Genomic DNA, 24,046 nt, shown 5'->3' with positions numbered 1-24,046 from the left:
AGAAATGTAAATCATTTTGATCACTTACAAGCTACTCATTATATGGTACTTTGTTACAATAGCCAGAACTAAGAAAGATACTTCATTGATTTGAATCATCCCAAAATTCTAATGTTATTTGTGATAATAGTCCTATCTTGCATTTACAGATTGTGTACCTAACCTATTATATAGTTTATAGGCAATCTTAAAGCAGCTTTATGATGCAGGGGGATCCTTCACAAATGAACAGCAGCTAGATCTGGGAAGAAATCGGTGGGAATATTCAAGAGAGGAATTATAGGTGGTCATTTCCCCCTTGTCCTTTCCTGTATATTTTAAGAAGCATCTGGCATGTGCGTATCTTATTTTTGCTTTGTAAATACTTAAAATTTATGAGAGATAGCAATCTGGATGCTCAACAGAAGAGCATTTATATATTTGAAGTATTAAGTACAACAGTATTTCTGGCATAAATATGACACTGGCAGGCAGAGGAAGACTTAGATTCTTGAAGAAATATATTTGGGATCTGCCAGGGACTACAGGTGGGGAGTCCGGAGGTGGTAGAGCCGTGAGGAAGAAGATTGGACTGAAGAATATACAGGGAAAGAAAGGAGGCCTGCATATCAATACTGGTCTGGGTTCCGAACATGAAAAATTCTGAGTATCAGACTAAGGTATTTGAAGAGTTTTCCTTAGGAAACTAGAAGTCATTCACTGTGTTTGTTGTTCAGCTGGAAAATGTAGTCACTGCTCTAACTTTAGTTGGCAGACATGTGCAGGACAGACTGCAATAAAAGTAAGGGAGATAGGAGGTGGATCAGTCAGGACATGATTAGCAGGATCCAGTCAGGCAGCAATGATTACTTGGTTATTTATTTATATAGTTTTCCCCTACACAAGTGCACACACACACACACACACACACACACACACACACAATTCCAACCCTTTCAATATCCCTTTTTGACGTATGTATGCATATAGTATGTATATATGTATATATATTGTATGTGTGTGTGGCGGGTCTGGGCCCAATTTTCAATCACAAGCAAAGGGTCACTTTGAATCTGTAGCTCAATTTTCTCATAGGTGAAAGCAAGTATCCTGAATAGGGGCCAGCCTTAATCTGTCACGTTCTTTTTGATAAAGAGAACATTAAGGACAGTTGTTTTCAAGGCTGGAGGAGTTCCAGCTACAGGATTGATTTCTGCTTCCTGATTGGCATCTCTCCAAAGTTCAAGGGATCTTTGACTTCCAGTCTATACAGGTGATTTCCCCAGAGCACACAGCAGGTAAGCTAGGTCTCTAAAGAACCAGAGTAGAGAGGACTGAGCTGCCAAGGAATGCTACGAAACGTGACTGCGAGAACACTATGATACAAAATCACTGTGCCCTAGGTCCATTTGGGCACCCAGTCCTGTGTTTGCATTCCCATTCAGAAAACTCTTCTTTCTGTATCACTGCCTCAACCCACAGGTAATTGCCATGTCAATTTGCTATTTCTCTATTCCCATCTTCATCTATCCTTGTCCTGTTTTCCATGTTTTCCTTCGACTGCCAGCTGCTGGCACTGATCATGGGAAGGGTCACATTTCTCACTTCCTCGGTTCACCAACAAAGCACTACTGCGTTTGGCACCAGCTTTTCTGCTTGTTTGTGTGGTGATTTTTGATCAAACCTGTGATCTTCCACACAGGCAGGGGAAAGCAGTATGTGCGGGTGACCTCAAGTCCTCTGGTCTGAATCTGCATTAGAGGAAGCACATCCCTACTCACTTTGGCTTTTTGTACTGGCTGAATTTCATTTCTAGTTTTACTAGGGAGTCCTGAGCTTTGGTGTCTCTTGGACCCACATTGATACAACTGTTTTTCTCCCTTTATGATCCTGCTTGAGTCAGTATTGCCATATGATCCAGCTGACCTTGAGCTCATGACTCTTCCATGTCAGCATCCCAACAGCTGGGATTAGAGGGCTGCATGACCACACCCATCTCACTATTTTGGTGTTCTTTTAGTTTCTTGTATTTGTCTTCTACAGGTTGGAATTTAAAAAATGGCAAATGGTTAGCACCCTCAACCTGCTCTTGCATTTTGTCTTTATTTAGGCAACACTCCTTGTGGGAGTGCTCCCCCCTTTCCCTGACTCAGCCCAAGAGCCCTCTTCTTGGTGAGGTTTGGTGTCTCTCTTCCTTTTGCTAGAAATACTCTACAAGCATTTTGTAATTGTGGACCTTTCTCCTACTTTTCAATTCTTACTATATTAAATGAATTGTAAACAACATTTGTTCAGTTAATAGCATGAAGGAGAATTTTTACTGAGAATCACTTGCAGTACTGGCTTGTCATTGGCCTATCTTAAATATGCAAGCCATTTTCTAATATAGGTAAACAGCTTAAATCTCCTTCATATTTCTCACTGGCTTTATCGACCACAAGATTAATACCTCCAAAAGTACATGTATAGATTATATGGAGGTAACATCTAACATTAGGTTATCTCACATCACCAATCTTTCTGATTCTCAAGGACAAAAGTTTACTTGTAACATGTCCATATAATTAAATGCTAGATAAACAGGATACTGGGTTTTCCAAGTGTCATTAAACACATCCCTCTCAAAGCTGGAAATGTGCTTACTCAGCACGTGGGAGTCATTTGCTCATGTGATTAGCAAATGGGGTTTATGAGGAAATTTAATTACAATAGTAAAGTACTATTTCAAACACTGCTGTGTTAGAAAGGACTTAGTCTACACACAAGGACACATTCCCATGCATAGGTAAGGTGCGTGTGGTTCTGACTCCATCTGTGGACCCACAGGCGCCTTTTTTTTTTTAATAATTTTTTATTGTAATTAATAAAAGGGTTACATGATATTTGCCAGATAGAAGGTGCATTAATTCACATACATTGATACCCTTTCACATATCTTGGTACCCATCACCCTCCCCCCTACCCACCACCCACCCCCCGTCCTGGTTTTTCCCCCTTCCCTATCAAATTTCAAATAACCAAATACAAATAAATTCAATATATCAGATGACAAAGTGAGATACTGTAACAATATGAGATACCCAAGAGACAGCAAAGGAGATGAAAGATAACATAGTACATTAAGGACAACAATCATTCATTATATGGCTTTTGTTTCAGTATCCTGGAGGTCCTTTCAATTAGCATCATACTATATGGCCTTATATATCAAGGTTTTGCTCTATTGCAGATCTCTGCTAGTAGAGCCTAAGGTTTCTACTGGTTATGACAAATGAAGGAAACCATTGAGCCTAAGTTCCTTTGAGTCTGGCTTACTTCACTTAATATGATTTTTTCTAAGTCCTTCCATTTCCTAACAAATGGGTCGATGTCATTTTTTCTGACAGCAGCATAGAATTCCATTGTGTACAAATACCACATCTTGTTGATCCACTCATCAACTGAGGGACATCTAGGTTGGTTCCATATCTTTGCTATGGTGAATAATGCTGCAATGAACATTGTTGTGCTAGTGGATTTAGTATGCCCTAGATTTTGGATGGTTGGGTAAATGCCAAGTAGTGGAATTGCTGGGGCATAGGGGAGTTCTATGTTTAGCCTTTTGAGGCACTGCCACACTGCTTTCCATAGTGGTTGAACGAGTTTGCACTCCCACCAACAGTGTAGTAGTGATCCCTCCTGGCCACATCCCCTCCAGCATCTGTTGTCATTCGTTTTCCTGATCCTGGCCATTCTAATTGGAGTGAGGTGGAATCTTAAGAGTTGTTTTGGTTTGCATTTCTTTTATGACCAGAGATGTTGAGCATTTCTTCATGTGTCTATAGGCCATTTTTGTTTCTTCTTCAGAGAAGACTCTTGAAGTCTTTGGCCCATTTTTTAATGGGATGGTTGTTACTTTTAGTTTTGGAGTGATTCAATTGTTTGAGTTGTTGATATATTTTAGATATGAGGCCTTTGTCTGTTGTTTGGTTGGTGAAGATCTTCTCCCACTCTGTAGGCTTCCTATTTAATTTACTAGCTATGTCCTTTGCCATACAAAAGCTCTGCAGTTTAATGCAGTCCCACTTATCCAGCCTTTCTCTGATTTGTTGTGATTCTTGGTCCTTATTAAGAAAGTTTGACCTGTGCCAAGGAGGCCTAGTGTGTCTCCTATTCCTTCTTGTAAAATTTTCAGAGTGTCGGGTTTTACCTCGAGGTCTTTGATCCATTTGGAGTTAATTCTAGTGACAAAGAGGGATCCAACTTTAGTTTTCTGCAGGTGCTTAACCAGTTCTGCCAGCACAACTTGTTGAAGAGGCTATCTTTCTTCCATTCTATTTTTTTTGGCTCCCTTGTCAAAGATTAGGTGGCCATAGGTCTGTGGTTTAATATCTGGGTCCTCAGTTCTATTGCATTGGTCTTCAGGCCTGTTCTTGTGCCAGTACCAAGCTGTTTTGATAATTATAGCCCTGTAATAGAGTCTAAAGTTTGGAATTGAAATTCCTCCAGAGCTGTTCTTTGTGCTAAGAAGTGTTTTTGCTATACGGGGTCTTTTATTATTCCATATGAAATTTTGGATTGTCTCTTCTATTTCTTGAAAGAATGCCATTGGGACATTGATGGGTATTGCGTTGAATTTGTAGATAGCCCTTGGTAAGATTGTCATTTTCACAATGTTGATTCTTCCAATCCAGGAGCATGGGAGCTTTTTCCATTTCCTTAGTTCTGCTTTAATTTCCTTTTTTAGGGTTTTAAAGTTTTCATCAAAAAGGTCCTTTACATTCTTAGTTAAGCTAATTCCTAGGTACTTTATTTCTTTGAGGCTATTGTGAAAGGAGTTTCTTTCCTGATTATTGCCTTGTTCCTCTCACTTTTGGCTTAAAGGAAGGCAGTTGATTTTTGAGGGTTAATTTTATAGCCTGCTACTCTTCCAAAGTTTTGAATCAGCTCAAGGAGCTTGGGGGTAGAGTCTATAGGATTCTTTAAATACAGAATCATGTCATCTGCAAAGAGGGATAGTTTTACTTCCTCTTTCCCTACTTGGACCCCCTTTATACTTGCTTCTTTCCTTATTGCACTGGCTAGGAATTCTAGTACTATGTTAAAGAGTAATGGAGAGAGTGGGCATCCTTGTCTCGTTTCTGATTTTAGAGGGAATGGCTTTAGATTTTCACCATTAAGTGTAATACTAGCAGTGGGTTTGTCATACACAGCCTTTATTATATTGAGGAATGTTCCATGGATTCCTAGTTTCTCCAGAGCTTTTAACATAAAGGGTTGTTGGATCTTGTCAAATGCCTTTTCCGCATCTATTGAGACAATCATGTGATTTTTGTCCTTGCTCCTGTTGATGTGTTGAATTATATTAATTGATTTGCGTATGTTGAACCAGCTTTGCCTCCCTGTGATGAATCCAGTTTGATCATATTGTATAATTTTTTTGATGAGTTGTTGTAGACGGTTGGCTAGTATTTTGTTGAGAAGTTTTGCATCAATGTTCATCAAATAAATAGTTCTATAGTTCTCTTTCTTTGATAAATCTCCCACAGGCGCCTTTCATAAGATGGAGAGGGAGGCTTCCCGGAATGCTATTGCCATGTAGACCTTCATGGTCATAATTTTCTTTGAAGGTGCGATGGTGACTTGCAGTTTTTAGTTTTCAGGGATGGCACATTGTGTAGGAGCTCTGTGGCCAAGGCTACCACTACCCCCTTTAAAAAATTACCTGAGGTTTACTGTCTCCCTTGGAGACAGAGGGTCAGCATAGCGACTGAATCTCTATGATATCGCAGCTCCCAATTCCCTCTTTTTCCTTTGCCAGTTTGCATGGGACACTTAGTTCAGCAGTAGAAGATTGAGCGACATTAAGCCTACTTAAATACCTTACACATTGTGCCTCATAATCTAATCCTAGCACTGATTCAAAGAATTAGGTTTTATTATTATTACTTCATCATTGTTCCTTTAAGCTGGATTTAAATTATCATCATTATCAGGGCTGTACCTACCAAATCCTAAATTCTACAATGTACATTTGTTCTTTTGCACAAAGTGCTTCCCTCAGCTATCACATATGCGGCAGATGCAAAGTAAAAAGCATGATACACTGCCACAAATGCATGACTAGACAGAGCAAAGCAGTATTATGGTCACTTCATCTACATAATTACTTTGTTTTAAGTACAGATTATTGACCCCAGGGCCGTGTTACATGCTAGATAAGTATTCTACCCCACAAGCTGTATCTCTGCCTTTTTTTTTTGTCAGTCCTGGGCTTGAGCTCAGGGCCTGAGCGCTGTCCTTGGACTTTCTCAAGGCTAGAGCTCTACCACTTGAGCCTCAGCACCACTTCCAGCTTTTTTCTATGTATGTGGTACCGAGGAGTTGAACCCGGTCTTCGTGCATGCTAAGCAAGCACTCTACCACTAGGCCAAACTCCTGGCCCCTGTATCTCTGCTTTTATTTTTGTTTTGAGACAGGGTCTTGCTGCCTTTGTTTAGAGTGGCTTCCATTTGTGATCCTCCTGCCTCAGCCTCCCTGAATTGATGGGATTACAGGTATGTAACATCTGGCCCAAACTACCTAACTTTTTTGTTTCTCCCTAGTCTCCTAACACTTTCTCACCTACACATTCTCCTCCACTGCTGCCCATCCCCACCAAAGAAGTCCAACTTCCTCTTAATTCCCCTCACTCATTTGCTTGGGAACCTAGCTAGTTCAAATAGGTGTGTGTTCACACACACACATGCACACACACACACACACGTATGTTTCAAAAAGAACAATCTGATGAAATAAACACATTCACTCTATCTCCCCAATGAGTGTACTAATCCATAAAGATAGTCCTAGTAATGAGTTACATTTTAGACTACTAAAGAAATGTTACATAAAAGCCATGTAACGAATGATTGTTGTCCTTAATGTACTATGTTATCTCTCATCTCTTTTGCTGTCCCTTGGGTATCTCATATTGTTACAGTATCTCACTTTATTATCTGATATATTGAATTTATTTGTATTTGGTTATTTGAAATTTGATAGGGAAGGGGGGAAAACCAAGATGGGTGGGGGGTGGGGGGGAGGGAAATGGGTACCAAGACATGTGAAAGGGTATCAATGTATGTGAATTAATGCACCTTCTATATGGCAAATATCATGTAACCCTTTTATTAATTACAATAAAAAAGAATAACTTTCTATCCTTTCTTATATAATACTATGAGACTGATTATAAGAAAGCATGCACTTAATAATATCTAAGTTTCCAGGCTTGCCAGACTGCCACACCTTCCACTCGGGGATATCAGAACTTATAATTCCCCATCTTGTCCTGCAGTATTATCGAGTGGCTGAGTGTTTCTCCATGCCCCTGTTTTTCTATCAACCTATTGTTTAATGTCTACGCGCACGTGTGTGCATGTGCGCGAACACTCACACACACACACACACAGCATCAAGACTGATTTTAGCTATGTTTACCGAAGTATTGAGCACTTAAAAAATAATGGATTGAGAAAAGGATAAGAAAACTTCTTCACACTCTCCAAAGAGTTGGCTGAGGTTCTGTTTCGCCCCCTTCTATCTCCCGCTCAACATCTGTATGCCAAGGCTAGAGTAACACTAATACAGAGAGGGTATCTTCTAATTTAGCTTTCTCTGTTATAGCCTTTTCTGTTTCTCAGCACTTCCTGTCTTTTGCTTAATACACTCATCTCTCCTCAGTTTGCATGGTGGTTCTTTCTAATATATCAAGTCTCAGTTACAATTTGCATCTGCTGATCTCGCTTCTTTTAGGGATTGCAGTGGGATGTTTTCTGGTCACTCTTCATCATGTTGCTCTCTTTTATCAGCCATCAGTGAGTTTCACATAATCTATGTTTGTGTAAACTCTGTACATCCCTCCTGCATGTTTCTGTTTCCTTGCATTACTATGAGGGTTTCTGAGGGCAGATTTGTGTATCTTCTGCCTGTCTTCCTCAGTGTTGTATCTTTGGAGTGATGGACATGCCTTGTCTGGTGAACAGGAGGCATTATGAAATAGCTCATACAGCTCCCTAGCTTCTCAGGATAATCTGCAGTGGGAATCAGCACACACACCTTGACAGTCACTGCTTTTTATTTAGGTCTGGCTGAAGTGGCCAGAATACTAGAGTATTCAGAATGTTCAATAACTTTCTGGTGAATGTGAAAAGCTGGATTGAGTTTTCACACATCTCATAGGAAAGTGAAGGAGTTCTTCTTTGCTATACTTTGCTGAGAATTCAACTGGGAAAATGAGAATGAATTGCCCACGCTTAAATTTGTTGGTGATAATTTTGTTCCCTCTCCCTCCAATTGGGAAGTTTTAAATGAGCAGAATTAGAATCTGAAAAACTATGCTCAACTCCTAGAATGTCTTAAGCCCATTCTCCTCTTCTTTCTCCCTCCATTTACTTCCTCTTCTACTTCCTCCTTTTTCTATTTTTTTGTCAGTTCTGGGTCTTGAGCTCAGGGCTTGAGTACTGTCCTTGGGCTTTCTCAAGGCTACAACTTTACCATTTGAGCCACAGCACTACATCTGGCTTTTTTCTATGTATATGTTACCAAGGAATCAAACCCGGGTCTTCGTGCATACTAGGCAAGTACTCTACCACTGGGCAAAATTCCTGGTCCCCCCTTTTCTATTTTTAAGTAGCTAATTTTATGCAAAACCATATATGTGAGCTTTAATCTCAATGGAAATCTTAACTGTACTATTTTAATTCTGCAGACATAGTTAAGCAATCTGTCTAATAAATTGTTTTTTTTTCTAAACAAAAATCAGGAAGTCTTAATATAAGGCATAAGAAAACTTTAATTTGCAAAATAAACCTGATCTTACTAATATGAGGATGTTTTTGAGTGGTTTTCAAGTTCCTTGGTTTATTTTTGTATTTTATAAAATTTACCTATTAAGAAAATACATATAATGGACCTAAGTACTAACTTTCATCTATTATGATGTATAATAAAATGTTTCGTACCCAAAAAATATTGAATTATGGGCAGGGTATGTGCATATGTGTATATACACACATACAACAAAAACTGGGTTATCTTCAGAAGCCCACCACATTTACTATCATTTGGAATATTGACAATCATACCAGTGACAATGATAACAATGATGGCAGAATGTATTTTTAGTAATCAGTACACTCTGGGCTTTAGCTTATAAAATGTATCTAGTTTAATTCTCAAAGCTATCTCATGTCAGATAGTACTGCCCTCATTTCATAGAAGAGAAAAAAGCCAGCAAAATGTAGAACTAAAATGCATGATGAAATCTGTTCTCTGTTTTCATTAGCTATTGGGTGGAGATTTCCCTGATAATATAGTTAGCGGTCTTCAAAACAAAGAAGAAGAAATATTTTCTAATCATAAAATCTTTCTTTTATTCCCCAACAAACAGTATCTCCAATAGTAGGACCTAATTTATTTAGATAATCACATCTAGCCAGTCTTTGGTAACATTATCCATCCTACTTAATTATGCATCCTGAAACTATCTATTCTCCCCAATGATGTGAAATTAGAAAAGAGGGCTTAGCAGGGGAGCAAGACAATGAAATTAGGCAATTCTTCTTAATAGTAATATTTTTTCAGAAAAGGGTCAATTCAACAAACAAAGTCAGGTGGAAGGCATTGTGCAGACTATATAAAGGAACAAGATACTTGTCCTACCCCTGTCCTCAAGAAAGTTATTACCATATATCTGGGGAAGATAGATGCATACATAATTGCTGATGGCATAAGGAGGATAATTACTATTATTTATTAAAGTAAGTACTGTGCTAAGAAAAAAAATCAACACCAATTCAAATAGTAAAGTGAAGGGTAAGAAATTTGTTCAGTTGCCTACTGTTAGTGGCTGGTGAGACCCATCTCTGATCTGAAGTATGCTTTATGTACAGGTCTGTCTATGTACCCATGTTGTTGTTCTGGGACAATACCATGACAGTTGCTAGGAGGAGGTAGATGATGGAATTTCAAGTTCATCAAACCCTGTTGAAGCATAAGAATCATTCCTAGCCAAACTGAACTATTTTAAATTATCCATCAGGTTCCCACAGTTTGTCATTGTAAGAATCAACTGGAAAATACACACTATGCTTTTCCAAAACCATATGATCATGGACATGTAGATTTAATTCCAGCATATGGCCCTGATACCTACTCCATCCGCCTTGAAGACACACTTGTGCCCCTCATGGTCACTAAGGCTGGAAGAGCGGGGATGTTCAATGAGAGATATGGAAGTGAAGAAAGGAGGTGAACTTGGCCTCTCCTAACCTGCTATTTTCCAAAGGCACTTTGACTCTCTGGAAACTATTCTTCAGCCCAATTTTCCCCAAAAGCCACCACTCCTTAAATAAGGGGGTTAAAAAACAGCTGCATCTGGCCTCCATAAATTAGTGGCATTCTCAAAATCACTATTTAAGTATATTCTACAAGGGTTTACCATTTTAATGCCTTTGCCTTCCTGCAATTTATCTATCCTACTTTTACTTTCAAGCTGCGTCTGCTGAATTTATAAATCTTTCACTAAAGTCTCCACATAAAGTAGAGAAATGAACAAAATAATTTTCTAAACACCATAGTCAAGACATACATGATAATCTATAACTATTAAGCAAGAGGAATAATTTTGCCAAAAAAACCCTCAATCTATATAACCTAAGCTCATTTTACCTCTTGACTAAAACCCCTTGGTCATAGTTGATCACAGTCAATGCCAGAAACCTAAGGGTGATTGTGGTGATGTGGATGCAATGTCATTTTTTTTTGCAGGTCCTGGGACTTGAACTCAGGGTCTATGCACTGTCCAAGATTGGACATTTTTTGCTCAAGGATAGTGCTCTGCCATTTGAGCCACAGAGCCACTTCTGGCCTTTTCTGTATGTGGTACGGAGGAATCGCACCTAGGGTTTTGTGCATGCTAGGTAAGCATTCCACCACTAGGCGACACTCCCAGCCCCTGCAATGTCTTTTGATTGAAGAGTAAAGACCAGTAGGAAAATATACAAACTTATTATGAATATGGCAATTCTTTAAGGCACAATGGAATGTACAGGTAGAGGTGAAATGTGTGTGTGTATGGCAGAGGCATAAGGTCAAAATAGTTCATATCCAGACTACAGGAACTAATAGACTACTTCACAATGAGTAGACTCACTGCTGTAAGTGCACCACAGTCCCTAATGCCTGAAGTTTTCTACCAAAGGAGTTACTTTGCTTTAATGACATTGTGCTACTGTTAAAGTGCTTCTGACGGACTTATGGGCCATTCTACTTAGTCATAACCAAAGCATCACAGAAAGCATATAAATTCATATCAATAGTGTTTGATAGTTCAAGGTTAAAAGATCTTTCACTTAGCCATTCATCACCATGCTAAGATGTCAAGACTGCTTTGTCCATGAACAACTGAGAACAGATGCATCACTGAACACAATGAAAGGTAAAGAAATGTGAAAAGCAAATGTTCACACTTCAGTTTCAGTATTGAGCATGAATGCATGAGTTTGCAATAATATAAATCATGCTTGATGGATTGTTTTCAAATTAAAACTGGAACCAATGTTACCATATATTATTTTCTTTTCATTTGCAATGTTCTGATGCAGAGCCCACTTAGTGTTTATAGTTCATTGTATGAAAAAAAATAAAAAAGAAGCATGATTTTTCCTATTCTACATGGAATTCTTAAGAAGAAAGTAAACAAAATATAACAATACAAGAGATTTATGCCATTTACTGTTCTGTGCTTGACCTTGGCATTGATACATGACATTAAGTGAATGACTGAGCTTTACTTCAGTAGAAATAAAGCTAAGAAATGGATGTAGCAAACGGGAAGCTTGCTCCTGCCTCTGTTGTGGGTCCTTATGATCTGAAGATACTGGCTAATCACAGGGCTCTATGATCACAACTTCAACAAAAACCATCAGGTCATTTCCCTGTGATGAAGTTTATTTTTATTTTTATTTTTTTGCCAGTCCTAGGGACCAAACTCAGGGCCTTGAGCACTGTCCTTGGGCTTTCCTCAAGGTTAGTGTTCTACCACTTGAGCCACAGAACCAATTAATTCTGGCCTTTTCTATGTATGTGGTACCAAGGAATCGAACCCAGGTCTTTGTGCATGCTAGACAAGCACTCTACTGCTAAGCCAAACTCCCGGCCCTGTGATGAAGTTTATAAGCAACATTTTTGAAACAAAACAGGGACTATTCATTTTTAGCTTCAATTCTAAAAAACTTTTTTCACTCACATACCTTCTGTTTGACTGTACCTGGCTTCAGTAGGATCCAAGTCATTTTGTAAATGCCTCAATATTTAATATTGAATATTCTGTCTTTCGAGATACATAGTCCAAAGACTGACTTATTAGATCCAAAGTGGTATTCATTGCGAACAAATCCTTTAATATTTTGTCCATAGGATAGGACTGAAAGAATTAATGGCCTTTGTTTACCCTCACACCAATGTATTTAATCCTAGAGAATGACATCTTTGTTTCATGGAACCAGTGTCTGCTTTTAATTATATGGTGGTTTTGCTACTTACCACAAAAGAATAATATATCTTGAATCCAGGTTTTGCCACAAAGTAGTCATCCGACTTGAATGTTATTTTAATTTGGTTTGTCCTCGATGTGATCCTTGGAGGAATTTCTTTGTGTCCACACCACCGACCTCTAACGACTGTACTGGTTTCTGATACATCTTCAACTTCCACAAAATCATATCTAGAGTAAGTTGGGTGCAAAGAAACATGCTTTAATTAAAGTCTAATATTCAGAATCTTACTGAGGTAAGTTAAAACATGATGTCTCATGACTTATCAACTGAAAACTACAGAAATGTTAGGAGTTTAGGATTATGGTATCCAAACTCAACTGTCAATCATCTAGTCTGAGAAAGCCCTCCTATACCCTCAATTAGGATGATTCTCAGATCATTAATAATCAAAATGGGTGACTTCTTGAGCATCTGGTATAGGATGTTATCATAGAAGAATTAGTAACTGCAATCTGTCTGGCATATTTTAGATACAGAACAAGTTACATACCCCCAAATTTTTCTTCATAAAGTTTTCAAACAAAATCCCATTTTGAGTTAATATAGCATACTCAGGGCTTCATAAGACAAACATGATTATATCCATTACAATCAGGATGAAAATCCTCATCAGAGGGAATACATGTCTTTTGGTGTGATTTGTTATATTCTCTTTTCAGTAACTGCATTTGGAAGGATTACATAAAAATATGACAGTTTTCATAAAGGAAAGCATATAACCTTTAAGGAGAGTTATCTGCTAACTGATATCCCAAATGTCTTGGGTAGTTACAAGGGGTGTGAGTATACTCAAGACCATCACCTCACTCAGCACTGGTCAGAGAAACAGACTCCCAGCAATGAAGAAAACAGAAAATGCATATGTATTCTGTGTAAACATTTAATATTCAAGTTCCCTCATGCCACCCCATCCAAACTCCTCTCATCCCACCACACCCCCTCATCCCTTCACCCAGTAAGGCATCTTCAGTGACAGCTATTTATATCTCTCAGGAATCATTTATTCTTTTTTCAAACTACTAAGGTCTTGAGACTACTATCTGCCATTCTGTTTCGGTCTTCAGTATCTCACTATGCATCTCTTAATTTTCCCTAAATGACTTTAAATGTGAAAGTTACAAGCATTCTGGGTGAGCAGTAGGTTTGCTGATTGAGAAGTGACAGAAATCTCGTATCTATCTTATCATTTTCTGTCAAGATACTATAAAGAATAAGCATAAGAAACATCAAATCTGAATATGAAGATGGACCATTTTGGATTGGGTAATTTTACCCAGATGTCCCAGAGTCCTTACTGCATTGGGAAGGGTAATATAAGGAGGAGGTGAGAAATAAAGATATTGTGGTTAAATTTCTTTGACAGTGATTTATGTGAGACTCATGTCTTATGCCTCAGTTTCCTTATGGGTAAAATAAATAGGCTTATATAATTTTGCCAGCTAGATATCTCTGGGGTGTCATGTAAATTATTTTATATTTATATGATGCTTAGGAGGTGAAAAACACTAACAAAGACTAATTATTCAATCAATAAAATATTACAATGAAAACATCAAGGAGGCTTTAGAACAGGTGGTAGCAAATCAATTACATTTCATTTTATACATAATATATAAATCATATTTATAGCATAAAGCTGAATAGTGTTGAAACTTTGTTAACAATACAATAGGCTATTTTTATTAAAAATACACATCAGTGTAATTTTATTTCTTGAGTCCAAAGTCAAGAGCATACCAGATAGTGGCTCTGTTACTCAAGTGGTAAGGCATTAATCTTGAAGATAAAGAGATTTAATGACAGCACCTAAGACTTGAGTTCAAGCCCTAGGATTGGCCAAAAACCAACCAAACAAACAAAACAGTTTTAGCTGGGTACTGCTGGCTTACACCTGTAACCCTACCTGAGATCTGATGATTGTGTTTTGAAGCTGGCCTAGGCTGAAAAGTCTGTGAGAGTCTTTACTTCCAATTTACCATGAGTAAAATGGAAGTGGTATTGTAGCTCAAGGTGGAAGAGTACTAGACCTGAGCGAAAAAGCTCAGGGACAACACTTAGGCCCTGAGTTCGAGATGCATGACTCAAAAAAACCCAACACACACTATTTCTTTCTCCTGGCCTCATCCTCAAGGAGTTCTGAGGCAAGTCTCTGATATGTTTCTCTTCTTCTGCCCATTCCTCTACCTCACTCTATAAATTCTGGGAACCAATTACATTTAATGAACAATCCAGAAATTATCCTGTCCTAACACATGATCAGAATCCAGTACATTGATGCATTTACTCCTGTGATTCTGTCATATCGTAAGAAAAAAATATATATATTTGGTCTTTGCCTTTGGTCTTTTCCTAAGTTCATCTGAATTTCTGAGAGATGAGATAAGGCATGTTTTCTTTTGTTACTCCTAATACACAATTTATGCTGGTTTGATTGACTCTTGATAGGTCCTACATAGGTTCACAAGTTCAAGGTACCGTTAGAGGGTTGGGACCTTCAGCCTCACCCCTGGACTTCTGGGGAAAGGGAAGGGGCTGGAGATTGAATGATTCCATCAATAATGCTTACATAATAAAACATCCCTATGTACCCCCAACTATGAGGATCAGAGAAGCTCTGGGTTCAACCTTGATGGCTGGCCTGTGACATCTGGAGAACAGTGCCCTACCCACTTACTTTGCTTTATTTAGTCCTTCTGTTTGGCGCATTCAGAGTTGTAACCTCTATAATATATAAATTAGTCATAGCTGGGCGGCTGGTGGCTCACGCCTGTAATCCTAATTACACAGGAGACTGAGATCTGAGTATCAAGGTACAAAGCCAGCCCGGGTACAAAAGGACCTGATACTCTTATCTCCAATGAACCTCTAGAAAATGGGAAGTGGGGCTTGGCTCAAGGGTATGGTGGTAGTCTTGAGCTGAAGAGCACAGGGACAGTGCCCAGGCTGAGTTCAAGCCCCATGAGCCACAAAAATAAATAAATAAACAAATTTATTTATTTCATAATAAGTAGTGTGCCTCCTTGAATTTCAAGTATTGCTAGAGAAAATCATTGAAGAAAGAGAAGGGATTGTATGTCCCTTGATTTATCATTGGCTAGTCAGAAATGGGAAGCTTGGGGCATGAAATTGACAGTCCATGGTGGGGAGTGTTGTAGGACTGAGCCCTGGCTAACACCGTCTAGGTACATGGGATCAGAATTGAATGGCACAGCAAGCTTCCCAGCAGGTGTTAGAATTTGGTGCAGGGAGCTTTCCCCCATGTTAGGTGTCACAGCATTCTGTGAGGTCCTGACATTGATACTCCTATGTCATCATCTTAAACTGTCTTTAATAGTGTGTTTCTTTTAAACTATGTTTTCTTTTTTTTTAGCACAGAAAATTAGTTTTTCTTTTCAAGGTTGAAAAGATGTGAGATCAGCCTTAGTTTATTCTCTTTGTAAATATTAACTGGCTCTCTCTGTGCATTTATTTATCTCAGCTTTCTGGCATACATTACCCTCTATGGTCCTAGAAAGTAATAGTCACTGCTGTTATTCTCCAAAAAATAGCAACATAATAAAAACTGTCAGCATAATACACATGCAACAATGGACGATCAAATCTGAGGCCCTTTTTATTATTCAAAGGAAAATAAACCTGCTGGAAGGATTTAGCAGTTCAGTAGTTCATTGGCAATGCAGAACAAGTGCATGCAGTAAAGTACAAAAAGGGGGAAAAATCCTCCTCGAGTCTTATACATGATAATTAGGCACATAAAATGCTGGGCCTGGACAACGCAAAGAACAGCAGCCTGGGCTTCCTCTGACAAATACGCTAAGGGATAATCAGGCCCAGCTTTCATCTTCCAAAGTGACCCAGGAAAGACAGGAAATAGACAAGTAGGCAGCATGCACACTTCGGGCTTGCCTCCCCTTCCTTCTCATGCATACCTGAGGCATAAAGCCCAAGTGGTTCAATGTCATCCCCAGCATGGTGGAAGTGAGGATGGCTATGGTGGGGATAGAGCTGAGTTGGGTTGTGTTCCCTTGGGTCATGACAGGCTTTGGCCAGTGTGGTAAGGCACAGCTCAGTGTGATGGGAATGTTATATCTGTCTACCTGTCCACAGAGGCTGCTCTGGGCTTGGAGATGTCACAGATATATGTGCACATTCCGCCCCACTTATGGAGTCAGGCAAGGTTAGCAGGCCCTATGCAGTGCAGTCTATTTGTCTGCTGGGGTAAACACAGGGTTTCTGATAAAGAAGGGACACATCTTACGTAGGTCCAAAGGAATGTTAGGTGGAATGCTTAAAATTCATCTGTCTTTTTTTTCACTTTTGAACAAATATCCTTTAATGGAATCTTTTTCTCACTTACCTACAGATATCATTTTCTGCCTCCTCTAATCCGAACTGATGGTCAAAAGCGAGCTGTATCCTGGTTTTCTCCTGGGAGTGGAGCCGCCAGGTCAGAAGCAGGTTCCTGGGGTAGCTGCTGGGGAATCGAGGGCTCTGCACGTGGCCGTTGCCTGTCACCTGGATGGTTTCATCTCTTCGGTACAAGTCTGTGAGGTGATTGCCCTCTGTTAGTAGTCACAACTTGTAGAAATTAGTATGTTGCTCCAATTACAGGAAAGCAAAAAAAGAACAATTTATAACACATCACATCACAAAGGGCTTCTGGACTTTTGTTTACAAATTTAAGAACAAATGGTAGCCTTTGTGTTAACAAAATGAGTCATATTTGTTTTTATCACTTACTCAAGAATTTCAAGCTGGCCCTCTTCACAACTTTTTTTTTTTACCAGTCCTAGGGTTTGAACTCAGGACCTGAACACTGTCCTTGGACTTTCCTCAAGGCTAGCACTCTACCTCTAGAGCCACAGCATCACTTCCAGCTTTTCTTTGCATGTGGTACTGAGGAATCAAACCCAGGTCTTCGTGCATGCTAGGTAAACACTCTACCACTAGGCCAAACTCCCAGCTCCTCTTCACAACTTTTGATGTGTAACATTTCCTGTTTGGGAGAATTTTATAATCACTTCTTTTTTTGTTTTTATTTTTGGAGAGCTGAGACGGACGCTAGGGCTTCATTCGTGTTTGGATATGGTCTAGGGAGCCACACCTCCAACCCTCTCAATCAGTCTTAACAAACAAAATTGACAGTTATTTTAGACTTTAGGTACATTAGATGGAAATTAAAATCAGCAAAGAATTTCAAACAGTATGACCACTTTCCCCTGTGTAATATTAATAAGGAAAACAATATATTACTCAGAATGTGTAAAACTATATTTCTAGTGACAAGTACTGAAGGTAATCAATAATGTTAAATGAATGAATGATTGGAAAGCAAATGAACAGATGAGTAGTGTTCAATGGTCATTTGTGTGATAGTCAAATGGCATTTTTCCAGCTAGTTTCTTTTCCACAACAATGACATTGTTTGCTATGTTTTTTTTGTTTTTGTTTTTGTTTTGTTTCTTTAAACAGGCCCATTTATTTTGCATTTTCTTGCTGTTGTATAATAAAGAATTCATTAGATTTTTGTCCTGGGTTCTTGGGAACAGTAACACTGAGATTTCTCAAGTGGTAGGACTATCTGTTGTCACTGTAGATTCCTTGGGAACAGAGTTCAGTTTATGCTAATGAGGTGGTTTACCGTGCGCCCCTAAGTAGTTTCAGTCTAAGGGCAGTTCATGCCAGAAATAACAGCATATGCTTAGAGTTAGGGCTTCTGGCCATGTGAAATCACCCTGATCTGCCAACTCTAGGGAGGTGACTGGGACAGCATACGCACTCCATTTTGTTGCCAATGTTTCAGTCAATTATATCTACACAGGAAAACTCAATAAAAACTCTGGATACCATAACCTTGAAAAGCTACCTGGTTTGAGGTAGACGGTGATGTATCAGGAAAGCATTGTATCATGAGGACACAGAAGTCTCATACGTGAAACTCTCCAGGCATTAATCCCTGTGTCTCTTTTGTTCCCTGGTCCTGATTTCTGTCATTTATAACAAAGCTTTACTGATAGGGATAGTACTTTGAGTCCTTTCAGTTGCTCTGGCCGATGATCAGACCTGAAATGTTTTGGAAACTGATTTGTAGTCAGATAATCCTAAGTGCAGGTGGCTTGATGACTCACTAACTTGCAACTAGGCCTGTGTCCTTAACCCATCTGATTTGACCTAGTTTAAGTAACCACTGTATTATACAAAATGCTCTCTTTTCCTGTCTCATATATTAGGAGATCTTTGCATTTTGCATTTTTAAGGCTCCACCATACACAGACTTCCAGCCACAGTCTATTTGTGTGCTCTCACAAAGGATTTACTGAGAGACCTATAATTCAGTAAGCCTGGCAGAGAGGCTGAACTGGTGGGTGGAAAGCATTGTAGGGTAGGGCTGCAAAGGGTGGCTCTTAAGGCTTCTAAAATGAGAGGGGGGAGGGGTTGGACAGGAACTGGCATGTGATACAAGCCCTCTTCTTTTCCTTGTTGTTGTGGATAAGGAAATGTAAGATGTTTTTAACTTGGTGTTTAGTATGTTGTAGCTTGATCAGCAAGATGTGGTGTAGGTGAATCCTAGGTGGAAAACCGGGGAGGGGGTAAACTGATGAGCTGATATCCATGTTCCTCACCTCAGCATGACAGTATTGGTTCTGTAATAAAGTCACTTCCGGCAAGCTCAGCAACCACACAACTTCATAGCAACTGACAAACATCATTTGCCATTTGACTTTTTCTCCCTCGACCTTTCATTGAAAGTGTAGTGGCGAAAGCCACTTGTCTGCTCATTTGGTTATAAAAGGGTCTTAGGGAAAAGATCTGACGGCTGCTTACTAGGTTGGTCAATGTGAGCTATCAATGAGGCAACACTGGACCGAAGACCCTTTGTATCTACAGGTACACAGTTCTTAGGGGACAGGTTGACCCAAATTGGCTCTTGCTTAGGATGCACAGAGCTTGGCACTACAGAGTACTATTTTGCCCAGAGTGCCACCCAAATCTCAGGTCTTTAACTTTTCCACTTTAATTAGATATATTATATGCCCTTTATGGCTAGGCAGGGTGACACCTGAAGAGGGCTCAGGCTTGAAAGGAAAATTGAAAACACCCAAAGCCAGGAGGGAGTGTCTGTACTTGATATGACTGGAAACAAGAAAGCTCTGAAATGGGTAGTGTTTGTCTGTGCATATACTTGAATGTATATAACATACATTTTGGAAGTATTCATACAGCAATACATTTATTTAAGTATGTATATTTGTGTATATATGTATATATATACATACATGTAACAATTCTATAAACAAGGTACCAATATCATTCTCCTTTCTCATGTATTGATTCTGGAGAACAAAGAAGTGAAGTAGCTTGCCCAGGGTCACAGAGCTGGTTATGGAAGCATAACACACACCCAGGTGATTTGGTCCCCCAGTTAATGCTCTAGACAGTGTTTTTCCTTCTGAGCATGAATTTTCTGGAGATAGTTTTAGATTCTTGGGTATCTGGAATACATATTAAGTTTTAGGTTACATTGTTTACGTATAAACTGTAGGCCAATTCAGGGCTACTGTTAGCGAAAGAGTTATACAGGGCCACACACTATTAAGTTAAACCTGAGATAACTACCAGAGTATTATATACAAAGCCACATTCCTGAATAAAAGCATTTACTTTAGTATTCCAGTCATAGCTAACATTTGTGGAGCAAATTATTATGTGCCAGACACTGAAAAAATGTCTTAAAGGCACTATGTCACTAAACTCTTGCAACTGTCTTCAGTTACCAATATTCTCCCTGTACAAAGGAAGTTCTGGGAGTTTGAGACACTTGTGGTTCTTGGCACAAAGTCATTGTACAGCTAGGATCTACATGGAGGCAGTCTACTTTAGAGAACATGACTTAACTAGAGCTCTGAATTGGTTAAAGGCTACAAAAAGAGGAAATACATCAGTTCTCATTGAGAAAGAATAGTTCCTGGGCATGTTTATATCACAAGATAGTAACATATTATTTTGCAACTTACTATAGAAGGAGGTGCTTAACCTCATAAACTATGAACTATGCATTTGACTTTAAAAAACTAAAGTGAAAAGAAGCTAAAACACATTTATCTTTTCTGCTCCCAATACCTTAAAAACCTCAGTTATTCCAATAAAAATATTCCAGAAACTTGTAAGAGTCACCTACTCATCTCTGAAATTAGACCCACTGCTTCCCATGGTGACAGTATCATTGGCATGACCAGGAGCCTGATCTAAATGCAAATTTCCTCTCCTATACTTAATAGAAATCTAATGAGTACAATGCCACCTGTATTAGCAGACTTTCCAAGCAACTTTGGATGCAGGCTAAGTCTCAGAAGCACTAACTATGTATACTTTGTACTATGAAACTCTTTTTTCATAGCGCATCTCTCCCGGTTCTGCCACTGCCTTGCTATAACTCTGTTCCTAATATCTGGTTTTCTATCTCATCCCTTTAACTGGTGACCTACTTTCGGATTGCCTTTCTCATTTTTTACTTTGGAAACATCTCTAGGATATTCTTGATAGCACCTAAATGGCCTCACACATGGGCTTCACCCCTTAGTTTAGTTCTTTTCATTCATGGAGAAGTCATCAATGGCCCCAATATATTTAGATGTTCATCACACACAAAATAATGCTTAGGGGAAGTGAAATAATTAGTAATGGCAGTACTTTATGATTTTTCTGCTAGAATATAATATTGTCTACAAGTATCACAGGTAAAGGGTAGGCTCTGATCTGTTCACATAGGATAAAAATCATGTGCTTTCATAGGCACAACAATGCAGGCTCCAGATCTATCGCCTCATAGAAACTTAGTGTGGCGCTACAGACACACACACTTTTCCCATTGTCTCCACAAGACCTCCAGAAACAAGCAAATTGAAGTCTCAAATGCCATACCCTTCCTCTATCATCCAAAAGCAAAGAACACTCATTCCATCAGAACTTTTCCAACTTGCAAAGAGATTATGACTAGAATTCATTTGTACATAGCAGTTTTCTGATCCAACAAATGTACCATAGAATGACGCAGAGGATAAGTCAACTATTATTCCCAATTCTGCTACTCAATTATCACAAGTAAGTTCAGTTTGTGCAAGATGAAATGCAAGTTATAGGAGGCCAGGAGTTTAGTCTAGTGGTAGAGTGCTTGCCTAGCATGCACAAAGATATGGGTTCGATTCCTCAGTATCACATACATAAGAAAAAGCTGGAAGTGGTGCTGTGGCCCAAGTGGTAGAGCACTAGCCTTGAAAAAAAAAGCCCAAGGACAGTGGTCAGGCTCTGAGTTTAAGCCCCAGGACTGAAATGCAAGTCATACATTTCTATTCTGCAAGTCAACCATAAAAACAAGTTGACAAAAATGGGAAGCAAATAACATGGTTTTGTTTCTGATTTTTTAAATTGTATTTTGTTGTTAGGATAAGGTATAGAGAAATTATAGTTACATCTGTCAGGTAGTGGGTACATTACTTCTCGAACCTTGATACCCCTTCTCATGTTTTTGTTCCCCTTTCCCACCACCCACCTCAGTCATCTTGTTTTCCCCTTCCCTTCCCTATATCAAATAAATAAGTGTGTATACCAGTGTATATATATAGTATACCAGGTAACAAAGTCAGATATAGTAACCTCATGAGATTACCCATAAATGGAAAAAAAGAGAAAAGAAATAACTTCACATAGTACATTAAGAACAACAATCACAAAAAAGATAAACCTTTTGTTTCCATAGGCTCCATGGCATCCCTCATTTGTAATAATTAGTATACATCTATGATTCTCCTAGGAGAGGATCACAATACCTCAAAACCTGTGTGCATATGGTCTTACAGGATGAGACTAAATGAAATGAACTCTAGGTTATGAAAACAAAATTCTTTCTGATTTTTAAAAGCATTACTTTTTTGTATTGAACTGTTCAAAAAAACTCAGTAGAGAAAAATGACCTGATTTGCTGCAAATCAAAAGAATAAAAGGCTGGTAGAGTACATGTAAAGCCCAAAACTTGAATTCAGCACCTACCTTTTTCTCATCTTACTAACTTTGCCTCTCACTGCATAGAACAGCATTAGGCACAGCATGCCATCTTCCTGGTATCTGTTTTCTAACCTAAAACTTTAGGAGTTAGGGAAATGTAGCTGTTTAGGCTTTTTTCCCCCTCAGGTATAAGATAATGTACCAGGTTTCTTTCAAATGACTGCCAGTGGTTTGACCATGGGTACAAGGCAAAATGAAAGAATAGTGGGACAATAGAATTTCAAGTCTAGAAATTTTACTGTGTTCGAGGAGTTTATCTAGAAAAATGGTATAGTGAAGATATGTAGGTTTGTTACCTACAGGAGATATACAAATGGATGATTTTGATGAAATGGTCAAACTTATTGTTTAGGATAAAATTTCCCACCAATTAAAAATTATTACTTCACATAATTATTCACTTAGCACATTAATTTTTTTGGACATGTTATGGAGTAATTAAAGTAAGCCTTTGACTTCAGAAGCAATGCACTTATAATTTGCTTCATTTTTTAAACTAAAGACTTCTCTCTAAGGATAGTTGTATGCAAGAGATAAAAAGAAATTTCCTCAACACTTTAATAGAAAAGTAGAAGAAATGATAATGTAGAATATTAAATTCCTGAGAGGAAAGTCTTGTTTGTGTATACTCAGTGTTTTACCAGTTGGGACATTTTGAGACACTCAGAAATAATCTGTTAAACACAACATGGATGGATGGCTATGTCAAACAATGTGTACTTAGAGGTTATTTTTTTAATTGAAAGGCAGAAAGAAGAAAGTAAGATAACAAAAGACAATTTAATCAAAACTAAAGTTGTAAAATGCCCCAGATATTTTTTCTAAGAAAATCAATTCCATTGTAGCCAGTGGGCATGACATTTGGACAAACTCAAATTTATTATGAACATTAAAAATTATTTTTGAGAGAGTTCCATTGAAATGATCCTGCTTGCTATCTGGTTTAGATATTAATTCTGAAATTAATTGCCTCTTATTATGAGATATCTCTAGTAATCTATGAGTTCTACCATGGCCAGGTCCTTTCACATGTTAAAAACTATGGTGCAATATAATTATACATTCCAAGACATGAAAGAAAGTAACTGTCTACTTGTTAATATTTCTAGCAAAGTTATCCTGCCTAATTAAAAGAGAAACAAAAACCTTCTATGATAAATAGAAACTATCAAACCAATACAACCAAAGACAGAATCCTACACACAGAAGAGGAAGAGAAATGCAGCCAAGAAATTCAAGGATATCAGATGAAATTTGTAAATAAGGATTTGAAAAGGAATAAACAAACCAGCCCATCAAAATCACAGGAAATACTATATACTTTTCAAATATTTCCTTCAATATTAACATTGAATTTTAATGTTCTCATTTCTCTGATGAAAAGACAGTTATCTGACCAGTGGTTGCTTAGTAAAAAGTTGGTG

At 38.4% G+C, this 24,046-nt stretch overlaps 1 protein-coding gene across 2 annotated transcripts in view; it reads right to left on the bottom strand.

Annotated features, from left to right (window-relative positions):
- The window catches only part of Pdgfd (platelet derived growth factor D), a 177,683-nt gene that overhangs the window by 51,484 nt on the left and 102,153 nt on the right, over window positions 1–24,046 (bottom strand). Inside the window, exons 2-3 of one of the 2 annotated variants that reach the window (XM_090319604.1) lie at window positions 16,918–17,122; window positions 12,547–12,727 (exon numbers count right to left, since the gene is read on the bottom strand). In XM_090319604.1, coding sequence (XP_090175730.1) covers window positions 12,547–12,727; window positions 16,918–17,122 — 386 coding nt within the window. The remainder of the gene's footprint in view (window positions 1–12,546; window positions 12,728–16,917; window positions 17,123–24,046) is intronic. The other variant, XM_090319605.1, reaches the window with a different exon arrangement.

Source organism: Megascapheus bottae, chromosome 27 (genome assembly GCF_031878675.1).
Source record: "Megascapheus bottae isolate mThoBot1 chromosome 27, mThoBot2.hap1, whole genome shotgun sequence".
In the NCBI taxonomy this organism is placed as follows: Eukaryota; Metazoa; Chordata; class Mammalia; order Rodentia; family Geomyidae; genus Megascapheus; species Megascapheus bottae.
This window is presented reverse-complemented; position numbering and strand designations above follow the sequence as displayed.